The sequence below is a fragment of the Phaseolus vulgaris genome, chromosome 7, assembly GCF_051622355.1.
Source record: "Phaseolus vulgaris cultivar YP4 chromosome 7, ASM5162235v1, whole genome shotgun sequence".
NCBI classification, from domain to species: Eukaryota; Viridiplantae; Streptophyta; class Magnoliopsida; order Fabales; family Fabaceae; genus Phaseolus; species Phaseolus vulgaris.
The window spans coordinates 29490620-29513538 of NC_143504.1; the positions used below are offsets into that span (position 1 = coordinate 29490620).

The 22919-nt window shown below is 31.6% G+C and overlaps 3 protein-coding genes across 4 annotated transcripts; 2 read left to right on the forward strand and 1 right to left on the reverse strand.

The window, feature by feature from the left end:
* Positions 1-1235: 1235 nt before the first annotated feature.
* Positions 1236-7509, forward strand: LOC137818423 (glycolipid transfer protein 1). Of its 2 annotated transcripts, none has more exons than XM_068621852.1 (7): positions 1236-1392; positions 2114-2242; positions 2921-2976; positions 3295-3425; positions 4385-4520; positions 6626-6760; positions 7229-7509. In XM_068621852.1, the coding sequence occupies exons 2-7, from the start codon at positions 2125-2127 to the stop codon at positions 7262-7264; spliced, it is 612 nt and encodes a 203-aa protein (XP_068477953.1). In that variant the 5' UTR covers positions 1236-1392; positions 2114-2124; the 3' UTR covers positions 7265-7509. The 2 variants fall into 2 exon arrangements, with proteins under 2 accessions (XP_068477953.1, XP_068477954.1); XM_068621853.2 differs by having other exon boundaries at positions 1247-1376.
* Positions 7510-16168: 8659 nt separating this feature from the next.
* On the forward strand, positions 16169-17989 carry RIC5 (ROP-interactive CRIB motif-containing protein 5). The gene is made up of 5 exons (XM_068622686.2): positions 16169-16488; positions 16597-16774; positions 16888-16988; positions 17073-17145; positions 17242-17989. Exons 2-5 carry the CDS (start codon positions 16690-16692, stop codon positions 17634-17636), a joined length of 654 nt encoding a protein of 217 aa, XP_068478787.1. The 5' UTR covers positions 16169-16488; positions 16597-16689; the 3' UTR covers positions 17637-17989.
* A 205-nt stretch (positions 17990-18194) lies between these two features.
* Positions 18195-21886, reverse strand: LOC137818996 (P-loop containing nucleoside triphosphate hydrolases superfamily protein). Its single transcript, XM_068622685.1, has 5 exons — positions 20902-21886; positions 20122-20277; positions 19927-20034; positions 19737-19847; positions 18195-19631 (listed from the first exon to the last, which is right to left on the reverse strand). The coding sequence occupies exons 1-5, from the start codon at positions 21580-21582 to the stop codon at positions 18381-18383; spliced, it is 2307 nt and encodes a 768-aa protein (XP_068478786.1). The 5' UTR covers positions 21583-21886; the 3' UTR covers positions 18195-18380.
* Between the last annotated feature and the right edge of the window lie 1033 nt (positions 21887-22919).

Here is a 22919-nt window from a genome sequence, read left to right on the forward strand (position 1 = left end):
TTGAAAATGATTCACAAGCTCATTCCATACATAATATTTTTTAATGATAGAGAAAATAATTAGTATGACTTCTTGCATGGATTGATGTCTTTGAGAACTTATAAACATGTTATGTGTTACCCACGAATGAAAATCACTTTGTGGCAATAAATTGTTTTCTTAAATGTAATTTATGATATGAATATAGTGGTGACAGTTAATGGTATGGGAGGGGATCTTAACTCTCACAAATTCTTTTACGCATATACAAATTTTCTACACTTATAAAAAAAAAATTACATCCCCAAAATATTTTCTAAAAGTCCGTTATTGATATAATATGTTATATAAAAATTATATTAAAGTTCAATTATATGATTCATTCTTCCTATTAATGGATTTAATTAATCCAAACACCTAATTAATTTTTTTACAAGTACATTAAGGAAATAGACTTTTCATTAGTTTTGTTTCGTCCTTAGAATAGTGTCGTCAGATGAGCAAACATAGGAAGATTCGTCAATCAAATTTATATACATACGGACAACTACATAACTTTTTTAAACTTCTCCATAACTAAAAATATATACGTATAAGTTAAAATATAGATACTTTCTTATATAATTTTTTTTTATTTTTAACTAATTTTATTTAAAAAAAATCTTTTTATTTGTTTTTTCTTATAAAAAACATTATACAAATATTCATCTATAATAAAACTACCCATAATAGAAAAAAAAACTATCTACCCAATAAAAAGATTATTTATAATAAATTAAAAGATTTTTTTTATAATTAAAATTTAATTAAAAAATTCATGACTTAATAATATATTTTTATTTCAACCATTATATGTATTATATATTATATTGTATTATTTTTTATATTTTTAATTAATTACTTATAAAATAATAAAATTAAATATATGTTTTAATGTAATAAAAATATACTTACACATCTGAAAGCGCATGTATTTTTTGTAGTGTAAGATAAATTGGATGTAAACTATTTAGGCACTTTTTTCACTAAGAAACGCGCTAACACCCTTAAACATAAGGAAAAAACAAAAACTAAAAAAATTGTTTCAATTATTTATTTATTTTGAAGAGTTATTATTTAAACTTTCCTTGAGTTAGATGTTTTATTTAAGTTTATAATTTTATTGATTTTATATTAAAATGTTGTGATCAATTAAACATTAAAAATATTCTTTTATTAATTTTCTTATTTAAATTAAATATAAAAAACCACCTCACCTCTGAAATCCAAGCGTTTTTTTCTTACAGTTGCTCTCTTCCCAAATCGCCATCAAAACCAAATAAAAATAATAATAAAAAGTTAACTACAAGTTTCCGTGATACGCTTGCAGTGGTTGTTCTCAGTCTGCGATCACCAAGGTCTTCCTCGTTCAATGTATGTCTATTCGATTGTATTTGTTCTTGTTTCCTGAGAAATTTGACATCGAAAACTTAAGATTTTCGAAAAAATTAGATTTTGGGATGCTTATGTACTCAATTCAATTGATGTGTTGTTGCTGCTTTTAAATTTTGTGTTGATTGGAGATGTGGCGTTCTTATTCCATCATACATTGGTTCTGTAAAAGTTTAATTATTTGATCTGGTCTCAGAACTTTCCACATCTATCCAACATATCGCAAGGGGTTTCAACATGCGTTTGGTGATTAGCAAAAATCGAGTTCAACCGTGTTAAAGAAAACAAATCTGATAATCATATACAAGTTAGACTGCTTAGCTGTAAACATTATCAAAGACGGGGACTATTTCCTCAAGTTATTTTCTTAAATTATGAGTTTTTAATGCGTTGTAAGTGCAGTTTCCATTAAATTGGCTTAGATTTTGCATCCCTTCATCAGTGTGAATTGTGATTTTGATACTTTTGACATTATTCTCCTTAATTGAATCCAGACTTTTCTATAGCTTGCATGCCTGCTACTGATGAAAGTTCTATGTTTTTCTTGCCTTCATTTCACATTCTAAACTTCATAACTTTTCCAGACAGTAAAAAAAGAAAGGGAACATATTTATGTACTTTACAAGGATTGCCTAAAATGCCTATTTGATCTCTGTTAAATTTTGCTTATCTATTTATTGGCTTTTGGCTATGCTATGTGTAGTAAACAACGGAATGGAGGGATCTGTTTTCACTCCTGCATTGGAAGGAATTAAGCTTGTAAAATCGGAGCAAGGAGAAATTCTGACTCAACCTTTCTTGGATGCCTGCAAGCATATACTTCCTGTTATCGGTACGTGCTCTTATTTCCCTTGAAATGTTATCGTCGCAATACAAAGATAAAGAAGACAAATATGCTAAGTGGACATTTTTCTGAGTATTCTTCCTTTTGTTTACTGTGTTTTGTTGTAAGAGAGGAACACGGTGGTCCTTTACTTCTATCGAATATTCTACAGTATGTTAAACCATGTGAAGAGAACAACGACATTACATTTGACAGATATTGATGGATTTTTTTTCCTTTTGAACAAGTCAAGATGCACATAAGCGATTTTTCCATAATGGATTAAGTTCTCTTATATGTTATTTCAAAATTGGGACAAAAAAGAGTTGATCTCGGTTTACCTATCAAATTTAGTACCTATATTACATCAAACTAAGTATCATTGTATGCTTTTGACATCATTTCTTGGTTATTCAAGTGTCAGTAATTACGTATCCGTTTTATTTATAAACCTTTTCATTAAAAGGAAAAAAGAGTAAAAAGCAAGAGAATCATGAACCCTTAAGGATAAAAAACTTATATACATTTGTTAATATGTACAACTAGGGTGTTACAATCTAACTCTAAAAACATAAATTTTATAACAAAATATATTGTTAACATTTTGTTGTCGTTTGCTGCTTCGTAGAGCCTCAAATTGTTAACTTGTATCGGGATTATATGTACTAATGTTTTTTCTTATGGCAGATAAGTTTGGAGCTGCTATGGCCCTTGTTAAGTCTGACATTGGTGGTAACATAGCGGTTGGTTTCTGTCACCCGTTTCTATCTTATATATTCCTTTTTTGGTATACATGGATTGCATGCATGATTGTAGATTTATATGTAATAATGTTTAGTTGTGTTATGATGACATGCTATGATTACATGGTTTTGCCATAAGTGTAAGGTGGGTGTTGATTCATTTTTCTACTTCATGTGCAACTGGCTTGCATAAACATGCTTATGCTTTACTTTTATACAACTTTTTTTGGCTTTTGTTATGTATTAACTACCGAAACCTTTAATATTGTTCAAAACCATAAATGCGATATGTTCTCACTCTCGTTCCTTTCAAAGCAGAGATTGGAATCTAAGTATGCCTCCAATCCAACCCGATTCAATTGCCTGTACACTTTGGTGCAAGTTGAGATTGAAACTAAAACGGCCAAGTCATCATCCAGTTGTACCAATGGACTTCTGTGGCTCACAAGGTAAAGAACACCAGTCACCTACTATTTAACTTGTAATTCATACTGGTATGGAGTTCTCAAATCTTTTATTTTACAGAACTATTTCTTTAATTTGTAATGTTTCAACTTTCAAGCACGAAGCCTTTTGTCTATGAGTAAACAACTAACCAATACAAAAAGTTATTAGGATTAAAAAGGTATTGAGATATGGATGGAATTTTTAATTCAGAAATCATGATTTTGGGAACACATCTCTTAAAAAAGAGTCGGTGTTAGAACATGTACTACTCAAATTTTGAGATCAAAATGCAACATAAACTATTAATAGAGACATTATGAAGAGCAGCAATGTGTCCATTTGTGAATGGATGACTATTGTACTGGGATGTTTATCACCACAAATTTGTCATGATATTCTCCAATGACTCTAATCGTGGATCAACAAAATTTGATCTTGGCCTATTCTTCTAAAATAAAAAGTCTGAATTTCTTTCTTACCTGTTTTGGTTGAGTCACTTTCTCAAGGTGTTATGGGATATGGAAGATTCATATTGCTTTTATTATCTTTTGGCTCAATGACGGTTCTTTTCACTGGCATCAATTGTAGAGCCTTTTTTATTTTATTTTATTTGCTAAGCTTATTAAGAAAGAAAGCGCAAAGGTTCTTTGTGGGATTTCTTTCCTTCAACACCTTACCACTTAGTTCTTGCCTGACCTCAATGTTCTTATCATTACATAGGTGTCCCTTCTGCTTAATTCCCTCCCCTGCTCATTTTGCCATCATGAATCTTTCATCCAATGCCCTTCCCGTTAGCTGTTCTAATGTAAACCTTACTAATAGGAGGATTTTTCCCAACACTTATATTAGTTTACTAATTTTTATTTTGTAACCACAGACCACAAGAAATGGTTATTAGTTACATTGAATTGTCATGTTTTAACCTTTATTCATTTATTTCTCTGACCTACAAAATTTTCAGAGCAATGGATTTCTTGGTGGCATTGTTCCAAAACTTAGTCGGCCATACAGATTGGTCAATGGCACAAGCCTGCACAGATTCATATAACAAGACTCTAAAGAAGTGGCATGGCTGGCTTGCTAGTTCGAGCTTCACTGTAATGTTCTTTTGCTGCTTTTTTTCTCTCCCTTATAATCTTGAATTTCCTTAACTGAAACAAAACCAATTTATTGAAAAATCTTGCCTCATATTGACCTAAGTTTGTAAAATGTCATTCTAGATCATAAAATAGTTGTCATAGGAAGTGCATTAAGTTTACTACTTGGGCCCTCGTTTAATCCATTTGATACAATATTTCCTCCCGATCCCATGAATATTTGATACTTTAATGCAGTGGGAAATCCATTCATCCATTCAAGTTAGTGATTTTAATTATCAGATTTCAGTAATTTAGAAATTATCACATCAAGTACAGATTGGATGAAATATACTAAAATCCTCATATTCTAGTACTGCATACTAAGTTTTATTTTAGCTAACCTAAGCAATTTTAAAGTCTATTCAGTCATGTGTATCCACCTTTATATTTGTAATAAATTAGAGTGTTAATTCCACGTTTTTGAAAGTAAGATAATCTCTTGTTGTATTGATTTAAATCTTTGTTTGCATACATACATGTGTGTATATATATAGAGAAATAGATATTCAGAGGAAGGGAAAGGTTTGACTAAACTGGTTACATATCTCCTTTATAATTTAAGTTGTTTTACTCTTTAATGTTTTATTTTTAGATTAAGTTGAATTTAAAAATACCCTTACAATGCATAAAATACTTAGTTCAACTAACATTCTAATGTCTTTAGTCCTTTTTTTGGTTTTCTATTTTCAGTGGGTGTAACACCCCAGAAAATAACATCTAACTATTACAATACAAGTTCTACTGGTTTCTATACAAACTTGAAATACAAACATTTACAATATTAAAACATCCTAGAGCTTTCTGGGACCTCTTACACCTGTATGATTCTCTGCTCGTGTACATAGTACAGTCATCGCAGTTCACAACACAGCAAGAAAAACAAAGGTAAGCTAGTGAAAATAAAATTTTACAATATATACAATTAAATCAAAAGAGAAAACCAAATTACATGATCAATTTCTCAATTATTCAATCTTCTTCAAATTCTAACATAAAACAATCACATAAATCTCATGGATCTACACATCCAGGATATTCAACAAACAGAATAACATCTGACGTCTTCTGGAAGACTCGTATTAAGTAAGTCCTACCAGAGACTAATACCTGATCCAAAGATTACCCGCGAATCCAATAGAAAGGATCAGGGTAAGTTCAATACAACCCAAGCCGTGCATCTCATATGTCATGGTGTGCATGAACTCCCCCATCAGCTTCTCACCACTTGATATCTTAGTCTATGTGACTTACATCAGTGAAGCTCGGAGATCTCTGTTACCACATAGGCATCAATACTTAATACACAACAAACATCAGTCCATACATTATCCCAAGTGTATGAATTCAATTTCATACCATTTTCATCATACAATATCATTCAAAACGCAATCCACAATATTCAAAATCCTATTTAACATAAAAAAACAACACTTCAAAATCTAATATTTCTACAAGTTTAAATAATATATAAACAAACAATGTAATATATAAACACACAACATCCCTGCAAGAGAAATTGAATATTGGGACCACATCCCCTCCACATTCAGATCTTCTAGCCTAGGATGCTATTAAAAATTAAATTTAGCTCCCTTACCTTAATTGCTTGCTTTCCAAGCAACCTCTAGAATTTTATTCCTCTACTCTGGATAAACTTCAAGATTTAAGGGTCTAATACAAGTTATCCAAATTAAACAAAAATTCAGTATGTAGTAGAATAAGTTGAGAGGATTACTCTTCTCAATTGACCCCACCAAGAAAGATGACTAAATCCTAAGAAAAAACAAAGAACAAAGGATCTTTATAGCGAAAATGAACTTACTCTGTTTGAAAATCTAATCGGTTAGAAATGTTCATTAACTCCTCAACTACAACGTAGTCCAATCAGATTCTAAAATAGATGAAAATTGGGAGAGAAAATTAAGATAGAAGGAAGAGAATAGAAGTTGGGAGAGATGGAGAGAAAGCAATAAGGAAGAAGAAGTGACTTACGTTCTTACAGTGCGGAACTAATATATTGTCTTCAACATGCTTTTAATACACAGTAAATATTCCATTTGCAGGTAGCAATGAAGCTGGCTCCTGATAGAAAGAAATTCATGGAGGTGATACAAGGTCCTGGTGGTGATGTCAGTAGTGATATACAGAAATTTTGTACTGACTTCTCTCCTCTCCTAGAAGAGAATCACAAGTTCCTGGTAAATGTCTTGGATTTTTTAGCTATTTGATCGATCATCATTGTTACTAGCATGCTTGAATATACTGTTCTGGATTAAGCCTCTGATGAATCCAAAAAGTTTCTTTAGTAGGGCTAAAAATAGTTTATGATATTTATTTAAAAAAATATTATAATTTTTTTTTAAATTATATAATTTCATGATAAAAATGTGAAGTGCAAATTATGACTGTCTTTTACATATTTTCATACTTCTAAAATATTGTACAAATTTTTATTGTCAATATCAAAATTAATTTTTAAAGTAAAAATATATAAAATGTTGTTTAAATCAATAAACTTATTGTGTTCGAGGTAATTAATTCATTTTAAGAAGAAATAATATTATATATTTTAGGTACAAAAATAAATAAAAAATCTTAGTGGGCAATTGTTCTCCACACCATTTAAAAGTATGTAGGAACTAAAGCTTTTACTCTTTTTGATGCAGAGTCGTTGTGGTTTGGATGATATGAAGGCTTCATGAAGTCATGGATTCGTGATCAGAAGTCTCTTGATGAATGACCCTTGCCTTCTAAAATTTATGTTTCTTCGTTGCCATCCACTCCAATAACATGACTTTAATCTTGCACTGCAATTTAATTGTTTTTGTTTGCCAGTGTTGAATCTTTGAATAAGCACAATTTCGCTTGGTTAGAAATAACTTGTTGAACTATAGTTTCGCATCTCATTAATTTTTTATTATAAAAATACATTATAAATTTGTTTGTACTTCATTTTTTATTTTAGTTTGGATTGTGAGGTTTGCGTTGTTTTAGTTTTAAAAAAAAAAGATTATATTTTCTCCGTTTAAAATTAATCAAATTTCTTAAAAAAAATTATTTGAAATGTTTAAATTTCTTTTTCCATTATTCAAAAAGTTCATATATTAAATTGGTTAAAATAGGTGAAATTTTGCTTGGATTAGAAAATGGATTTGAAATAATGAGTTTTAAGAGATGTGTAAAGTTGTTTGGATTAAGGTAAAATGAGTGAAAGTGAAAGAAAAATTTATGAAAATTTGTAAGTATCGATAGATATAATTAATTTTAAAAATTATAAAATAAAAATAAATATATATATATATATAATTTATTTATTTATATTATTATAAATGAATTTTATTTTTATTATTATCAGTATTATTTAATTTTATTTATTATTTATAATTCTTTTAATTATTTATTATATTTGTTATTTCATAAATTTATTATTTATTTTAATTATCATATATATATATATGTTTATTAATATTTTTTATTGTTTTAATAATAATAATAATGATTATTTATATTATATTATATAACTAATTATATTTATTTTATTATAATATAAATATAAATATTAATGAATTGTGTAACATCCTAAATTTTACCCATATATAATGAAATACAAGTAAAACAAGCAATATCTAATTACAAATAATATATACTACTTTCTCATATGTGTATCTCAAAAGAAATATATATTCCTCTTCATAGGGATTTAATAGTTTTAACAACAAATCATTCAAATAAAACTATTTCATCCTCCAGCTGCTCACTAAGGAGCTCTATTACCTGCAATCTCATCTGCTCCCGTGTAAAACACAATCATCACAGATACAGAAATAAACACAAACAAATAACAGGGTAAACTATCTATATAAAAAGTTTTGATATAATTCAAATTTTAAATTAATAAGCATAATTCATCAATTCTCATGCGATTTCTCAAACCCTCAAGTGTCTATTACATTCATAAAGTTCATATTTCATATGTCGGACTTCTACTAACTCATAACACATAGACTTTTGACTCTATTTCCGGAAGACTCGTGCGTTGACTTAGACTCAGAGATCTGCACCTGTCATACTATCTCACTGTGAAATCCACACAGTTATGCGCATAAAGAATCTCAATATCATATCACTCCTTGACAGGGTTAACTCATGTCAAGTTAGTTATCTTTCAAACAACTTACCCATTCATATGAACCTCCTTCGACTCTCACCACCTGAATAACTTCATCTATATGATTTCATTATCTCAGGAGAGTCAGGATATCTCCTTCTAAACGAATCCCTAGTCAATGCACATCCTAAACAATCTTAACACGGTATTTTCTTTCTTGAAAATACTATGTTTTGATTAAAAAAAATATATTCTAAACATTAAAATCTCCAACATCAAACAATCAAATCATTCCACAATTTAGAATTTCCAAAACACACAACAATTCATTCACTAATCATATAAATGTCTTGAATCAAAAGGATTCCAAAGTGTATCTAAATAACATCAAGTTTTACTATCCAAGAAGAGAGACAATAAAAGGAGAATGAAATAAAATTATCTTTCAACTACAACTATATCCAACCGTATTTAATAAAAGGATGAGGAAGCCACCACATGAAAATTAAAGTTTGATCACCAATTGTTAAACCCAACAACTAACTTATCTCAAAAACATCAGAATTCAGATTACAATCAACATAGCTCTCAAAATAATCAACTCATAATTTACTTTAAAAATTGTCACCAACAATTTTAGTTCATAAACTGAATCATCAGGAAATATTCAAAATATATGCTCTGAAATTGTCAAGAAAAAAAAATCATCACAAACCTTATTCAAATACATTCATTAATTCATTCAATTTCAAACTTATATACATTCTACATCATCTACTATATCTAAATTTTACATTTCAATCTCAAACAGTTTCCAATCTATACCAAACAAGAGATCCTGCAAGAAAATTTTGAAACTGGTGACCACGTCACCCCCACATTCAGATCTTCTAGCCTAGGGTTCGATTGGCAATTTAAAAAATATAGCTTCCCTTACCTGAGCTCCAAATCTACCAAAAGCCTAGGTAATTAACCTGCACCACAGAGTCCTAATCAAAATCTAACTAGAGTAACCCGTACAAAATCTAAAACTAACCCGTACAAAATGAAACCTGAATAACTGATTTTTCTATTTATATATCCTTTTTCATTTTAATAATAAAATATTCATGTATCATTTAAAATATACCTTCGTAAATCTTCTCAGTTATACTAAGAAAGAAAGCCAAAATATTTTTGCATCATTTTTTATTTGAATTGATTTTTTATTCGTTGATTTTCATGCTTTTTTTTGGAATTTTTTTTATTAAAATTTATCGTAAATAAAACATCTAAAATAAAATAAATATTTCATTTCTTTTGTCTTTTAATTCTTAATCTGATCCAATAATTCCTTCTATTTTTAATGAAATTTAATTAAATTTCTGACTTTTGAACTTTTAATTTTTTTGTATTTCAATTTCTTTCTAATTCACATATATAGTCCAAAGAAAAGGAAAATGGCGAAAAATGATGGATTTTTTATTGTTTGGTAGGGCAGAAAAAAAAAAAAAACATTGAGTTTTCTTTCCATTTTTTTAGTTGGACAAAAAGTGATGAAAAAAAAAATTGTTTCTTTTTTAAAGATAAACTAAAATTCCTACAAATTAAATAAGCATGGTTAATAGTTATGAGATATAATAATAATAATAATAATAATAATAAAATTGATGAAAAAGACTAAAATATCCTTAATTTATAATTTTAGTTGAAACTTAATTCTTCTTTTCCACTGTGTTTTAATTGGATTTTTTTCATTGTATTGTTACCCTTTTTGTTGTGACGAAAGAATAGGTAAGTTTACAATTTTTTAACGATCTAAATTATGTATGTTAGGATCTACAAAATTTATTCTGAAACATTTTTCAGAATTTTTTACGAAACCTGTATTCCTGAAAGGTTGTTCTAGAAATTTTCTAGAATAGTCATTTTAGAATATTAATATCACTTTCTTTTGGAATGTGCTTTCTAAAGGAAAAAAAAACACTTATTGATACTTCAATTCAAAAGGAAAATTGATTTCAATAAGTACTTTCTAGAATGAGTGTTCCAAAAACATCTATTATGGTATCCGTGATCTGGAAGAAGCTACAACAACCATCATAACAAATGAAAACTACAATCACACTCATTTATACATTTTCCACCGCATCAAACTTCAAATCACCACCAGCAGCAGCAACAAAGCTCCTCGTAACAGTTGCAGTTCGAACCACAATGAAGAAAAACAACATCGTAAAAAACTCTCATTGAAAGAGGAACCAAGTTTCAAATAAAAAGGGTAGAGTGAACATTTTAAAAGTTATGAGAGTGTAGTTAGTAATTATGGGAGTGCAGGAAACAAAAGCTAACGGGAAATACGCAAAAGTATGTGTTTATTTTTATCCTCTCTTGTTCTACAGGAAAAAAAAAACTTTGAAGGTTGATCTAGTTTTGGTTCTTCTCTCCTATTTATTTTCATTATGCTATCAAATAATCAAATAAGGAGAAGTTTTGATGGTTGTTTATCCCTTTCACTTTTTTTCCAATTTTTTTTTATCAACAAAAAAAAAACCAGGAATCACTTTAGGAGAGGTCCAACCCTCCCTTATATACTCATCCTCTGAGCACAAACAGAAATTTGGGCCAATAGCCAACCGAAAAACTATAATATAGCCAATCCATGAATATCTACCATTTCAAATAAGGCAGATTCTTCCTGCACCATATCAATTAAGACTGCACCCAATAATATTATTTGAAAAGACTTATTTGTCCTTAATGATATAAAACCGTACAACCTACAACACTGTATTTGCACTCTACCCATTAACACTGAACACTGTATGAACCATAAAACCCTACACCCAACAACACTGTATTTGCACCCAACCCATTAGCACTGAACACTATGAATCACTAAGCTTGTTGCAAGGTAGCAGTAGCGGAGAAGAAGATGGCTGCCTAGAGAGAAGGACCTGTCACTGGAGGAGAAGTGAGCACCATTCCCATTGTTACAAAAAAAAAATCACTACATCATTGTCACTGTTGCAACTCCCTACACCACCACCACTTCCATTCAAAACCCACACCACATTAACACAACACTCCTCTATAGCATTTCAAAAAAGATAAAGGTTTCAAAACGCACAGTAACATAAACACTCCTTTGTAGCATTTCAAAAAAGTTAAGGACAATGTTGGGTTTTAAAATTTATGTTGGGTACATGTTTAAAATGATATGGTGCAGGAAGAAACTACCTTCAAATAAAGGACCTTAGAGGCTTCTTCTATGCATCAATGGGGGATTTTGCATTCTGCACCCCCATGAATTTAAACATGCACCCCATGAGTGGGTGAAATGACAAAGTTGTCACTGAAAAAATACATTTTGAATTGCACATTTTAGAATACATTTCTAGATCTTGAGTATACATTCCAGTATGTAATAATACATTACAGATTATGCAATCCATAATGTAAATACATTTTGGATTGCACATTGCAGAATATATATATATATATATATATATATATATATATATATATATATATATAAAGACACTTGTGAATAAAGAAACTAAGTATATATTCATATACTAAAATCCAAGAGTGTTCATTCCCAAAGTCATATACAACAATAAAATGAATAATGTGCATGAATAGAGTCAATCGTCTGTAAGACTAACATAGGTGCATGTAACTCCTAACATTTGTGTAAACATTTGCATCCTATTAACATAATATGAAGACCATAACTTAGCCTCTGCATAACAGTATGTAGACCACAATATGTTTACAGTTGGTATGAGACAACCATCCTACAATTTCATACACATCAACTTCCATCATATAATGTAATCGACAAGTAATTGAGAATACAAATGTAAACACACTAAATCAGACATTAGAAAATACTTGAACAAAAGGTGAATTGTGCACATGTTTTATACATATGAGTCTATGCATACTGACATTCGTGGGATACTTACTTCGTAATGGGAATATGATGATATTTTTCTTCAATGATAAACACACTAAAACAACATTGTATTTGCTAGCAATCACATATCTCATATCGAACATAATTTGTGTGTTTGCACTAGCTTGCAAAGACAAAAATGTTAGTTAGAGAGTCATCATTTTTGCGTATAATATGGAAAAATGTGTTACGTGTGTCATAACTTATTGTTAACATCCCATCCATAAGTAATGGTCTTTTTAGTTTCTCTACCTATTCATAACCACCCAACAATGTAGCATATTCATCTCACCACGGTCCAATTTCTTTAAACAAATCCATTATGACAAATGGCCACGAATATTTCCTCATTCCCACTAGTGCAACTATAGATCGATAACCACAATGACCATTAGCCTTGACATCAATGACATCATGTTTGTAAGGGTGAGTACTAGGACGAAACTAGTCCAACATTGGTATTAATTTAACTGTCAATGGGACTGTCATTTTTCCCCTCTCCTTGGTTGAGTTCCACATAGAAGAACTATCATTTATTGAATGAATGATATTGACATGCTTAACATATAAGGGGTCACACTTTGTAGATCTCACCAATCTATTTGCTTGCCTTTTTTGGATCCCTTATTTTTTACTTTATTCACTGGTGCGCACATTGATGTCATGTTTGGGCATGCTATTTCACGCAACTTGGTCTTAATTGTCACTTTTCCTACAATGCCAACTTCTTTCTTTGAAACAATTCAAAATAAGATCAAATTCTTTCTGAATAGGCAATTCAGAGGATGAATCGCATGATGACATGTAAAAAAGCTCAATCTAGTTCACATAACATGAACTACATTTAAGGTTATGCTACTAAGGTCATATTTCACTAATTCATATCCACAAGGTATATCGTGAGTACGTATGAGTACACAACCACAATGATCATTATCAATATTACCCTTAACACCCAACCTTCTCCATGGGCAACTAGTTTTCCTGCAATTTAAAAGGACAATCATACTTTCTTGTACTAGTTACAATCACTTCCAAATCGTTTCTATATTTCACATGCTCACCACCCCTTTCACAACCTAACAACACATAGGTCTTCATTTCCTGTTGTTCATTTTCTTTGTCAAACCTCAATATGAAAACTACAAAACCTATTCCAAAAACCACCTTACACACCCATTGAAGTAAGTCATCTCACATACCAAATACCTACATAAATACAACACATTTTCACAATCAGGTGTCATAGGTCTTCAAATGTAATAAATGAAATTACACTTATCTTATTTGTTCTAAATGGTTGAATGTAGTCTCCTCCAACCAATTCATCTTCAGATGCCATTAACTTCATTATGTTGGATTCATCCATGTCAAATAATTAATCCACTTCGTCATATATTTTGCTCTGCCGTTGCGATTGCATCTTTATATTCAATAACCACCTAAATACATCACGTCATATTTTCAATTAAAAAAGAAATACAAAAATTTAAAATAAATATTAAAATTCATTATAACTATATTTTAGAATCTAGACTAAAAAATACAAAATATGTATTCCAGCATGTAGAATTTTGAATACATATTTTCTATTTTGGATTCGAAGTTCTATAATACAAATATGTATTATGGAACGCAAAATCTAGAACAAATGTATGCATTATGAATTAAACGTTTCAGAATACATATTTTGTATTATGGATTCTATGTTTCAAAATATAAAAAACAATTTTTTAACATTCCAGAATGTACAATCCAAAATGTCACCGGATTGTACATTCTTAAACTCAAATTGAAAAATGAAAAATTAAGACTCATCAAAATCACTACAACAACCACCCTTCAACTAAACCGGCATCATCGCCAGCCACCAAGCACACCAATCACTACCTTTAACATCTGCCTCCAACCACCAACCACTGTGAGCCACCACCAACGCTCTAAACCTGAAAAATGCTCCAAAACAACATATTACCACCCATATTTAAACATTTATTTTCAGAAGGACAAATTAATCATTTAAAATTACATGAGAGTGCAAATTTAAATTCATGAGGGTGCAAAATGCAAAACCCATTAATAGACAAGACACCATTTTACCTTAGAAGGAGAGTCATAAACCTAGTGACTCAAATACGATAATTATCATATTTTAGTGTATTTTTTTTTATCTTAAAGAGGAATTTGAATAGGTTTAACATGATAAAATATAAATTCTCTCTTCTCTTTATAATAATATTTACACATAATATAAAATTATAATGATAATTATTAAAATATAAACAATAATTTCTTTTATCATTTAAATATATTTTTAAAGAAAAAAATTACATCATAATATTAGTTTTACAAAACTAATCTAATTTATTTATAATTTTAAAAGTAACTATGTAAATAAAATTATTTCAAATTAATATTAGTTTGTATGATAATATATATCAATTTTTTATAATCACAGTAACACAAAATTAAATTATATTGTTTATTAAAATATTAAATATAATAATAATAATATAAATATTTTAAAGATATTACGTATAATTTTTATAATATAAAAACAGTTATAAAAATAAAATAGAAATTTGTATAATTATTTAAAATTTATTTATTTATAATAAATTTCACACTTTATAAACAAAAATCAATTAATAGTGAACTTTTAGAAAACTTTTTGTAATTTTAATGAAAAATTATCATTTAAACATAATTTATATTATATTCGAATATTATTTAGCTTTTCATCTTGCATGCATTAAATATTGAATATGATTATACATCATTATTATATAATGTTATTATCCTATCCCACTATATTTTCTTTTCTAAATTAAGTATATTTGAAACTTGATTTGCATAAGATCATTAGGTATTTTCAAATTCACTTAAAAATCCTTACTTTTGAGTGTGTTAATATTTCAAAACTATATTTACTTATTAAATAAGAGTAAAGCTCATGAAATAAATATTTAATCTTTTCAAGATTGCTTCATTAAAAAAAATGTCTTTTGAACTTTTTTTTTCTTTAAAAATATACTTACTCTAACTTTCTCTTTTAATTTTTAAATGAAAAGAATCTCAAACTAAACAGGCTATCCTAGTAGCTTATTTTAAAGCAAACTATTTAAATTCATTCATATAATTAAATTTCATAATCACATTTACAGCATGAAATAAAATTTGATTAAATGGATAGTTAATTTAGTTATCTAATCAAATGCACTCATTCACTCCACCACGTTGTAGAAAAAGTTGAGAGATCTGAAGTAAAACAAAAATTAATGATAAATGAAACCAAAAGAAATCATATTACTACTATTATAGAAAAAAAATGGATGTTGGGAAGTCCCAAAATTCTGCTTTGTTTGTGTTTTTGTAGGAGGGGGAAAGAAAAGAAAGTGAAAGAGAAGAGTAATGAAAAACAACCCCGAATGGTTTTGTATTTATTTTTGTTGAGGTTCAGAAAAGTGACAAATGGCATACGATTATGATGGTTTTGAACCCGTTATTGTCGCAGTTGAACTAACAGGTATAATAAGATTAATGCCAAATTTAGGGCATGGAGATGAAAATTACAACGTAACATGTCTGGCCTTCCATCAAAAAACATGTTGAGTTACTGGTTTTGATTTGCCTGGCCACCATTAGGGGCGGTAGATCAAAATCAGGTGCTTTCATTTTACACTTTTGAGTTTTTCCAACCTGAAGTCTCTCTCTTCTTGGGTTGGATGCTCGATTCATAACATCCAATCAAGAACAACCAAAAACTTCCAAAACTTTTTTCCCATGTCTTGAACATTCCATTTGTTCTTCACTGCCAAACTGAGAGGAAATCATACGTAGGATTGATTCAAACAAACATTTTTCCTGGAGGTGATCAGGTACCAACTCTTATCTTTCATCTATCAAATGTCTCAGTGATTGGTTGTTAATGCCAAATGAATGAAACAATTAGACGGTAAAATGGTATGATCCGTTTTCGGTTTCAGAAATTTGTAGCTGGTTCCATCGAAGATTGGAAGTTATAACAGATTTTGAGGTGAAAGTTTTGAGGTTCAAAGATAGATAAAAAAGCTCCAATAATGACGTCGGGTGCGGTGAAAGGCCAGGTGAAAGGCCAGGTGAAAGGCCTCCTCAAAGGACTCAGATATATATCCCAAATATTTGGTAATCATATTCTTCTCTTCTTTCTATCATCATCATCTCTCAGGAAATATGTATACTTAGATTCGATTTTCATTATCATTGTCATACACACCAAAAATAAAATTGGATTGCAGATGAAGAGGATGATAAGCAGATAGAGATTGGGTTTCCAACAGACGTAAAGCATTTGGCACACATTGGAGCTGAAAACGCGAAAGCAAGTCAACCAAGCTGGGTACATTCTCCTTTCTCTGCTTCAATTCCAAAAAAAGAATAATCTCCAACGTAAAATTCGATTAATTAAAATGAAATTGTGCAGCTAACTGAATTCAAAGAAGCACCAGAAGGTTCATCTGGAACAGTGGTAAACCCCGTGAAGGCCACATCTGAAGGTTGGATCGTTAATAATTTCATATTTTATAGTGCTAAGTAGTTATGCGAGAGATTGATGAGTAATTCATGGTACGATGACAATGGTGATGATGCAGATAATAATAGTGATGCTAATAGCAACAAAGGCGAGGGGAAGCGAAGCCGAAAGTCAAGGCCTCGCTCTACTGAAAACCAGTCCTCCACGAGTTCTCCGAGCCGAGAGAGCTCGACGGAGGGATCCAAGCCGAGCCGCCGACACCAGTCCTCGGAATCTTCTAGAAAGATGAACCGTCACTCATCGGAAGAAGAGAAACCCCCGACAGCTTCGGGATCGAAACATTCGAGCCGCAGGAAGTCGAAGACGTCGTCGTCGGAGGACAAGGAGGGAGGGTCCGTCCGGAGGGCGTCGGAGGAGAAAGAAGGTTCGTCGAGGAGGGCAGGACGAGGACGAAGACAGTCGAAGGGGGAATCCTTAACTGAATTCCCCTTCGCAGATTCTGGGCCTCAATAGAGAAACCGTGAAAGTGAAAGAGAAATGAGACAGTGACATCTTCCGTAATAGTGTGGACCAGCAGCAGATTCAGTTTAGAGAGAGATTTCAGGGGCCAGAAATTAATTATCTTCCATTATCAATTACCACATACGTATACGAATACATACTAAGTATATAACCAATCCTGCCTGGTGTTCTGACTGACGACTTCAATCCCTTCAATTCAATGTCAACCTTTTATATTTCTTTTTTTTCAGTTCCTCCTTTTTTGTAATAGTGTCACTGGCTATTTTGGATCCTCTGGATTCAATTGTTACCAAAACATGTAACAATTTTTTACATTGCTATAAAGTGCACCCTTATCGACCAAAGTAATTTGCGCAGAATCACCTTCAGTGTGCATGGATTGGATGGTATTCATTTTTTAATTCGCTCAAATTTGTTTGATTATCAAATATGAACTTTTCTGAGGTATAATTGATTTTCAACCTCAAAACCCATCATAAGGATAAATTGGTTATAAACTGACTTTACTCAATCTATTTTATAAACATTCATATGCAAACCCTGACCAAATAACACAAAGAATTGGTCATAGATATATACTACTCGTAGAACAAAGTTGTACATAACTACAAACTACAAACTACAAACGGATGAAAACCGCAAAAAGACAGAATTAATACCAAGGTGTCATGTTTCCAGGAGGAAACGTCATATGCAGTACAATTTTTTCGTTTTTCAGCACAAACACAATTAGAGCTAATTCCCCAAAACATTATGTGGCTCGAAGTTCTCCTTGTTAGAGATTTTGAAAACGGAATCCTTGTCAGTTGTCTTGGCAGGAGAAAACTCTAAAGTTTCATCAGATCTCTTTTTTGTTGGAACTGGAGCTCCAATGTTCTGGGACAACTCTCTTTGGTTGCCACAAAGAGTAAATATGTTTTGAATTCTCAGTAGTCTAGAAGGCCCAAGATCCTTGTCATCCACATTGATACAACAATCCTCTTTCTGTGGACTCGTGTTAGACAGATTTAATGTTGCCAAGGAGCCTGCAGCACTTGGCTTTTCAACACTACATACCCTGGTTTCCTCTATCACTTCTTTCTCCACTTCCTCATCACCCCCTTTGTCTTCGTCTCCTTCTCCCTCTTCCTCATATACTGTACTAAGGCATACCCTTTGCCCAAAGTTGGGTGCAAAATCATCTTTTCCACCATTCAAAGTATTTGGACAAGGTTGGTTTGAAAAGTCTTGCTTAACATTGTAATCAGTCCTACACATAACTCCTCCAACGATGTTCACTTCACGGCCAAGGGGTTCTTGGTCGTCCATGTCCAAATCCATGGACTTCACCATTCCAGGATCCTCCTCACTTTTGTAAACGCGCAATAGCCTTCTCATAAACCCACTTGATTCCATGTCTTTTGACTCATTTTCCTCACTATTCCCCCCTTGCCTTGAACAAGATAGCTGCAACTCAATTTCTTCCAATCTCCTTCTCAGAGTTTCAACTTCCTCCTGCTGCTGTAGTATCCTCTCCTCCATTCTCTTCCTCTCCAATTCAACAAACTCGTTTGTCATTCTTTGGCACTCAGCCAACTTCTTTTCCAACTCTTGTCTTAGAAGCCGAGTTCGTTCATTTACCTTCAGGTTAATTTCCTCCTCACTTGGCTTAGTTCCTTTTCCTTCTGCAAGGTTCAATTTACTTCTTAATGCAGCAATTTCTTCTTCTTTCTTCAAAAGCTTTTTGTGCGCTTCGTTACGCTCTTTCTCTCTTTGCTTGTTTTCCATTTGTAGCTTCAAGATAAATTCATCCATTGCAGCAATTCTTGATCCCAAAATGACAGCAGAAGAGGATTCGTCATCCTTGACTGGAGTATGAGGACCACGGACTATGCATTTTGCTTTTGCCCCATATTCAAGTGTAGAGATTGTCTTGTGTATCTCCTTAGGATCAGGACTTGCACACAGTATCATTAGAATTTTTGACTTATCATCTTCAAAGGAATCCTTAAAAAGGAAAAGAAGAACAAATACTCGCATTGCATCAATAAAACTTCAAGTAACAGAACATGCATCAATATTTCACAGAATTAGAAAGACAATAATATTTACCTGCAGAAGCATGGTAAGTTTGCTGTCCCTAAATGGCACATGTGAATCGCCATTTGCGATGGACTCCACCACTCTCTTCAGCGCTATATTTCCTTGATTGATTTTTGCAGTCTAAAATTTCATTGACAGTAGAATAATCAGCAAAGAACTACATGATTCAGAAAAGAAAATCAAAATGCAAAAAGGTTACCTGCATTTTGGCCTCAAATCCAGTTTGACCAGCTTGTTCAATATTTTCTGATCCCGCCATGTCTACGAGCATTAGCCTCCCTCCCACAGTTGGTACATCAAGGATTACCTGATCAGAATAGAAGATGTATAATCAATTTCCACAAAAGAGGGGCTTAAAAAATTTAATCAAAGCCTTCGATCAAAGCAATCATACCATGCAGTGACTTCTGGAACTTCTATCATTACAAAGTGTGCTTTTAACAATCCTCCGTTTCTCCACCTTATGAATTTCTTTTGAGATCTTCCCTGCTTCATTTCCAGATATATAGGTAGCATTCTTAGCTTTTTTCCCCATCACTTCAAGTTTCACCTACAAGTACAAAAGCAAAAGAAAGAAAGGACCCCGTCCATATGTCAATGACAGACAATCAAATCAAAGAGCAACTGTTCAGCTAATACTTCCAAAACTAACATCTGTCAATGACAGATAATTTTATTTTGGAAAACAAAATCGATAGATGTTTCATTTTGCTGATAATGACCACGATATCTACGAGAAAAAAATCACTGGTTTAACGAGTTCCAATCAGCCATTAAATTCCATTGAAAGGGAACATACAAAAAATGTTACAAAATTTTGGATAACATGTTTTTCCATGTCAAGATTGATCTTTTTTTGCGGAGAAACAACACCAACAAGCGAAATTTTTCTCTAAAGTAAGAAATGTCTCACAAGCTCTTCTTAAAGAGTAACACACATAGACACAGCCCAGCAAAAATTGAGAACAAAATGTGCCAAAAAAAAAAATCAGCCAGCCAATTTCGTAAAAGCTATGAAAGTAAGTAACAACATGAAAATTTCATGAGTATAGAATGAAAGCAACCCCAAGTAGAAATCCTAAAGATAAGTCACATTTCTCAGATAATATCTGGAGCACAAAAACCTGCAGACACAAGAGCCATAAAAGTGATGAAATAACATAGACTATATTACCTTTGAAGCACTACCCCCCTTAGGCCAGCCAAATCCAAATCCTCCTCCCCCACCTCCTCCATTGGTGGACAACAGATCATAAATCTCCTCGTTGTAAATCTCCAAAACTGTGACTTGAACAAAAGTCCCCAACCCGAGATGCTCTTCTCTTGAATCACCCGAAGAATCTCCATCTGCATTATCCCCATCTCCAAGAATGTCCCTAAGAGACCTATACACAATCCCTGCCTGCTTTGAGCACCCAAACATGGTATGACTCTTCCCAGAACCAGTTGGTCCATACATCATGATGGTGCACTTGTCCCCAAGCTTAACCCCATTGATCCTTGATTGCACAAATTTCTTATAAAACACATCCAGGTCCTCTTCCTCAGAAACAGAAACCCCATCAAGGGTGAAGTCCCGGTACCCAAAATCAGCTCGAACCCGGATAGAACTCGAGTTGGAACTGGTTTGAAGAACAGACAAAGGCTTATCCTTTCGATCTGGGTAGTCACGGATTCTGGCAACTACTTCAATTGGGTGTTCAGGAGGGGGTTCCTTGTTTGCAGCAGAATTGGGGTTGGGAGAAGGGTGTATTTGTAGTGTTGATTTGGGGCCATAGAAGTTGAGACGGTGCTTGGACTGTGGTGTCTTCATCTGGGTGGGGTGGTTTTGTTTGGAAGAAGGGGTTGGAGCCATGGCGGAAAATTTGAATATGAGAAATTAAAACCCAGAAAGAATTGAGAAGAAAGATTTTATTGAAACTCTCGGGTTGAATCTGCGATCCAATTTTGCAACACAAACAAGAAAGAATACCGCAAGAAGAGGTAGAAAATAGAAATGAAGAAAATGAAAATATTTGGTGGATGAAGAAGAAACGACGGAGGGTTTGAGGGTTTTGAAATTTCAAACAAAATGTAGCCGTTACAGTGTCCAACGTCTCTATGTGTTTCGATTTATCTTTTTCACGAGACAAAATGAAAATGACCTAAAATAATTTCCTAAATGGACAGTAACTCACACAGTCCAAATAAAATTTAGGACGTTTAGCGCATGGATCTTCGTCAGAAATTAAATTTTAACAAAACCCTTATTTTGCATTTACTTTTTTATCCCAGATTTTTTTTATACTATTAGTTAGTGTCATATTTTAATATTAGTCAGTGTCATCTTTAAATTGGATCAAAATAACTTTTTCCTTTAACAAATAAAAAGTTATTTATTTAAAAATAATTAAAAATATATATTTTTAAAAGTAATAGTTACATAAATTTGTAATACTATTTTTATAAAATTATATATATATATATATATAATTGTATTACTTTTTAGATTTAATTATCTTTGTGTTCCTACTTTTAGATCAATATTCAATTCAATATAGTGGTTTTAAAAAAACTCAATTTGGTCCCAAATTTTTTTTAAAAAGTTCAATTTGGTCCGTTAAGTTTTCACCAACCGTGTTAATGATTGATGATATAGTGCACACACTACACACATGGAATGTTTCTTTCATTTTTTTTTTTTTTGCTTTTCTCTGTCTCATCAATGAAGAATATTAATGTTTTTGGTCTTTGTGTAGTAGTTTGGGGAAAGAAATCTTTTAATGTAAATCTACCTTTTAATAAATTACTCAAAAAAGTATAAAATTATTTATATCATTATATAACTTGTTCTCGTCGGTAGAACTCGGTTGACCTTAATGGAGAACTCCATTTCTGATCTGTCTCATTTTGCTGCGCTGGAACACAGTTCCGTTGGGACAGAGGACTCTACCTGTTGACAAGATTCCGACGATATAGTCAGTGAGAACTTTCTCTATGTAAAACAGTTTTAGTCTCTAGTACTAAGAAACAACGTACCTTTACTCAGGGTCTTCAATCTCTTTTATAGCTTATCTCTTTAACATCTCTTACTCACGAGAATATAATATCAACTGAAAGCATTTAATCATAACAGAAAAACCATTTGTTCACGCTCACCTCTTATCTTTAGGTGCTAACAATAGGAAAATATTTTGTTTATATGTGCACCAT

Coding starts and splice junctions, on each gene's coding strand:
- LOC137818423 (XM_068621852.1), top strand. CDS start 2,125: ATGGAGGGATCTGTTTTCACTCCTGCATTGGAAGGAATTAAGCTTGTA. Junction 3,426..4,384: donor GGACTTCTGTGGCTCACAAG/GTAAAGAACACC, acceptor CAAAATTTTCAG/AGCAATGGATTTCTTGGTGG. Junction 4,521..6,625: donor TTGCTAGTTCGAGCTTCACT/GTAATGTTCTTT, acceptor TTCCATTTGCAG/GTAGCAATGAAGCTGGCTCC.
- RIC5 (XM_068622686.2), top strand. CDS start 16,690: ATGACGTCGGGTGCGGTGAAAGGCCAGGTGAAAGGCCAGGTGAAAGGC. Junction 16,775..16,887: donor ATATATATCCCAAATATTTG/GTAATCATATTC, acceptor ATTGGATTGCAG/ATGAAGAGGATGATAAGCAG. Junction 16,989..17,072: donor AAGCAAGTCAACCAAGCTGG/GTACATTCTCCT, acceptor GAAATTGTGCAG/CTAACTGAATTCAAAGAAGC.
- LOC137818996 (XM_068622685.1), bottom strand. CDS start 21,582: ATGGCTCCAACCCCTTCTTCCAAACAAAACCACCCCACCCAGATGAAG. Junction 20,278..20,901: donor AGGGGGGTAGTGCTTCAAAG/GTAATATAGTCT, acceptor TTGTACTTGTAG/GTGAAACTTGAAGTGATGGG. Junction 19,632..19,736: donor AACTTACCATGCTTCTGCAG/GTAAATATTATT, acceptor TTCCTTTTTAAG/GATTCCTTTGAAGATGATAA.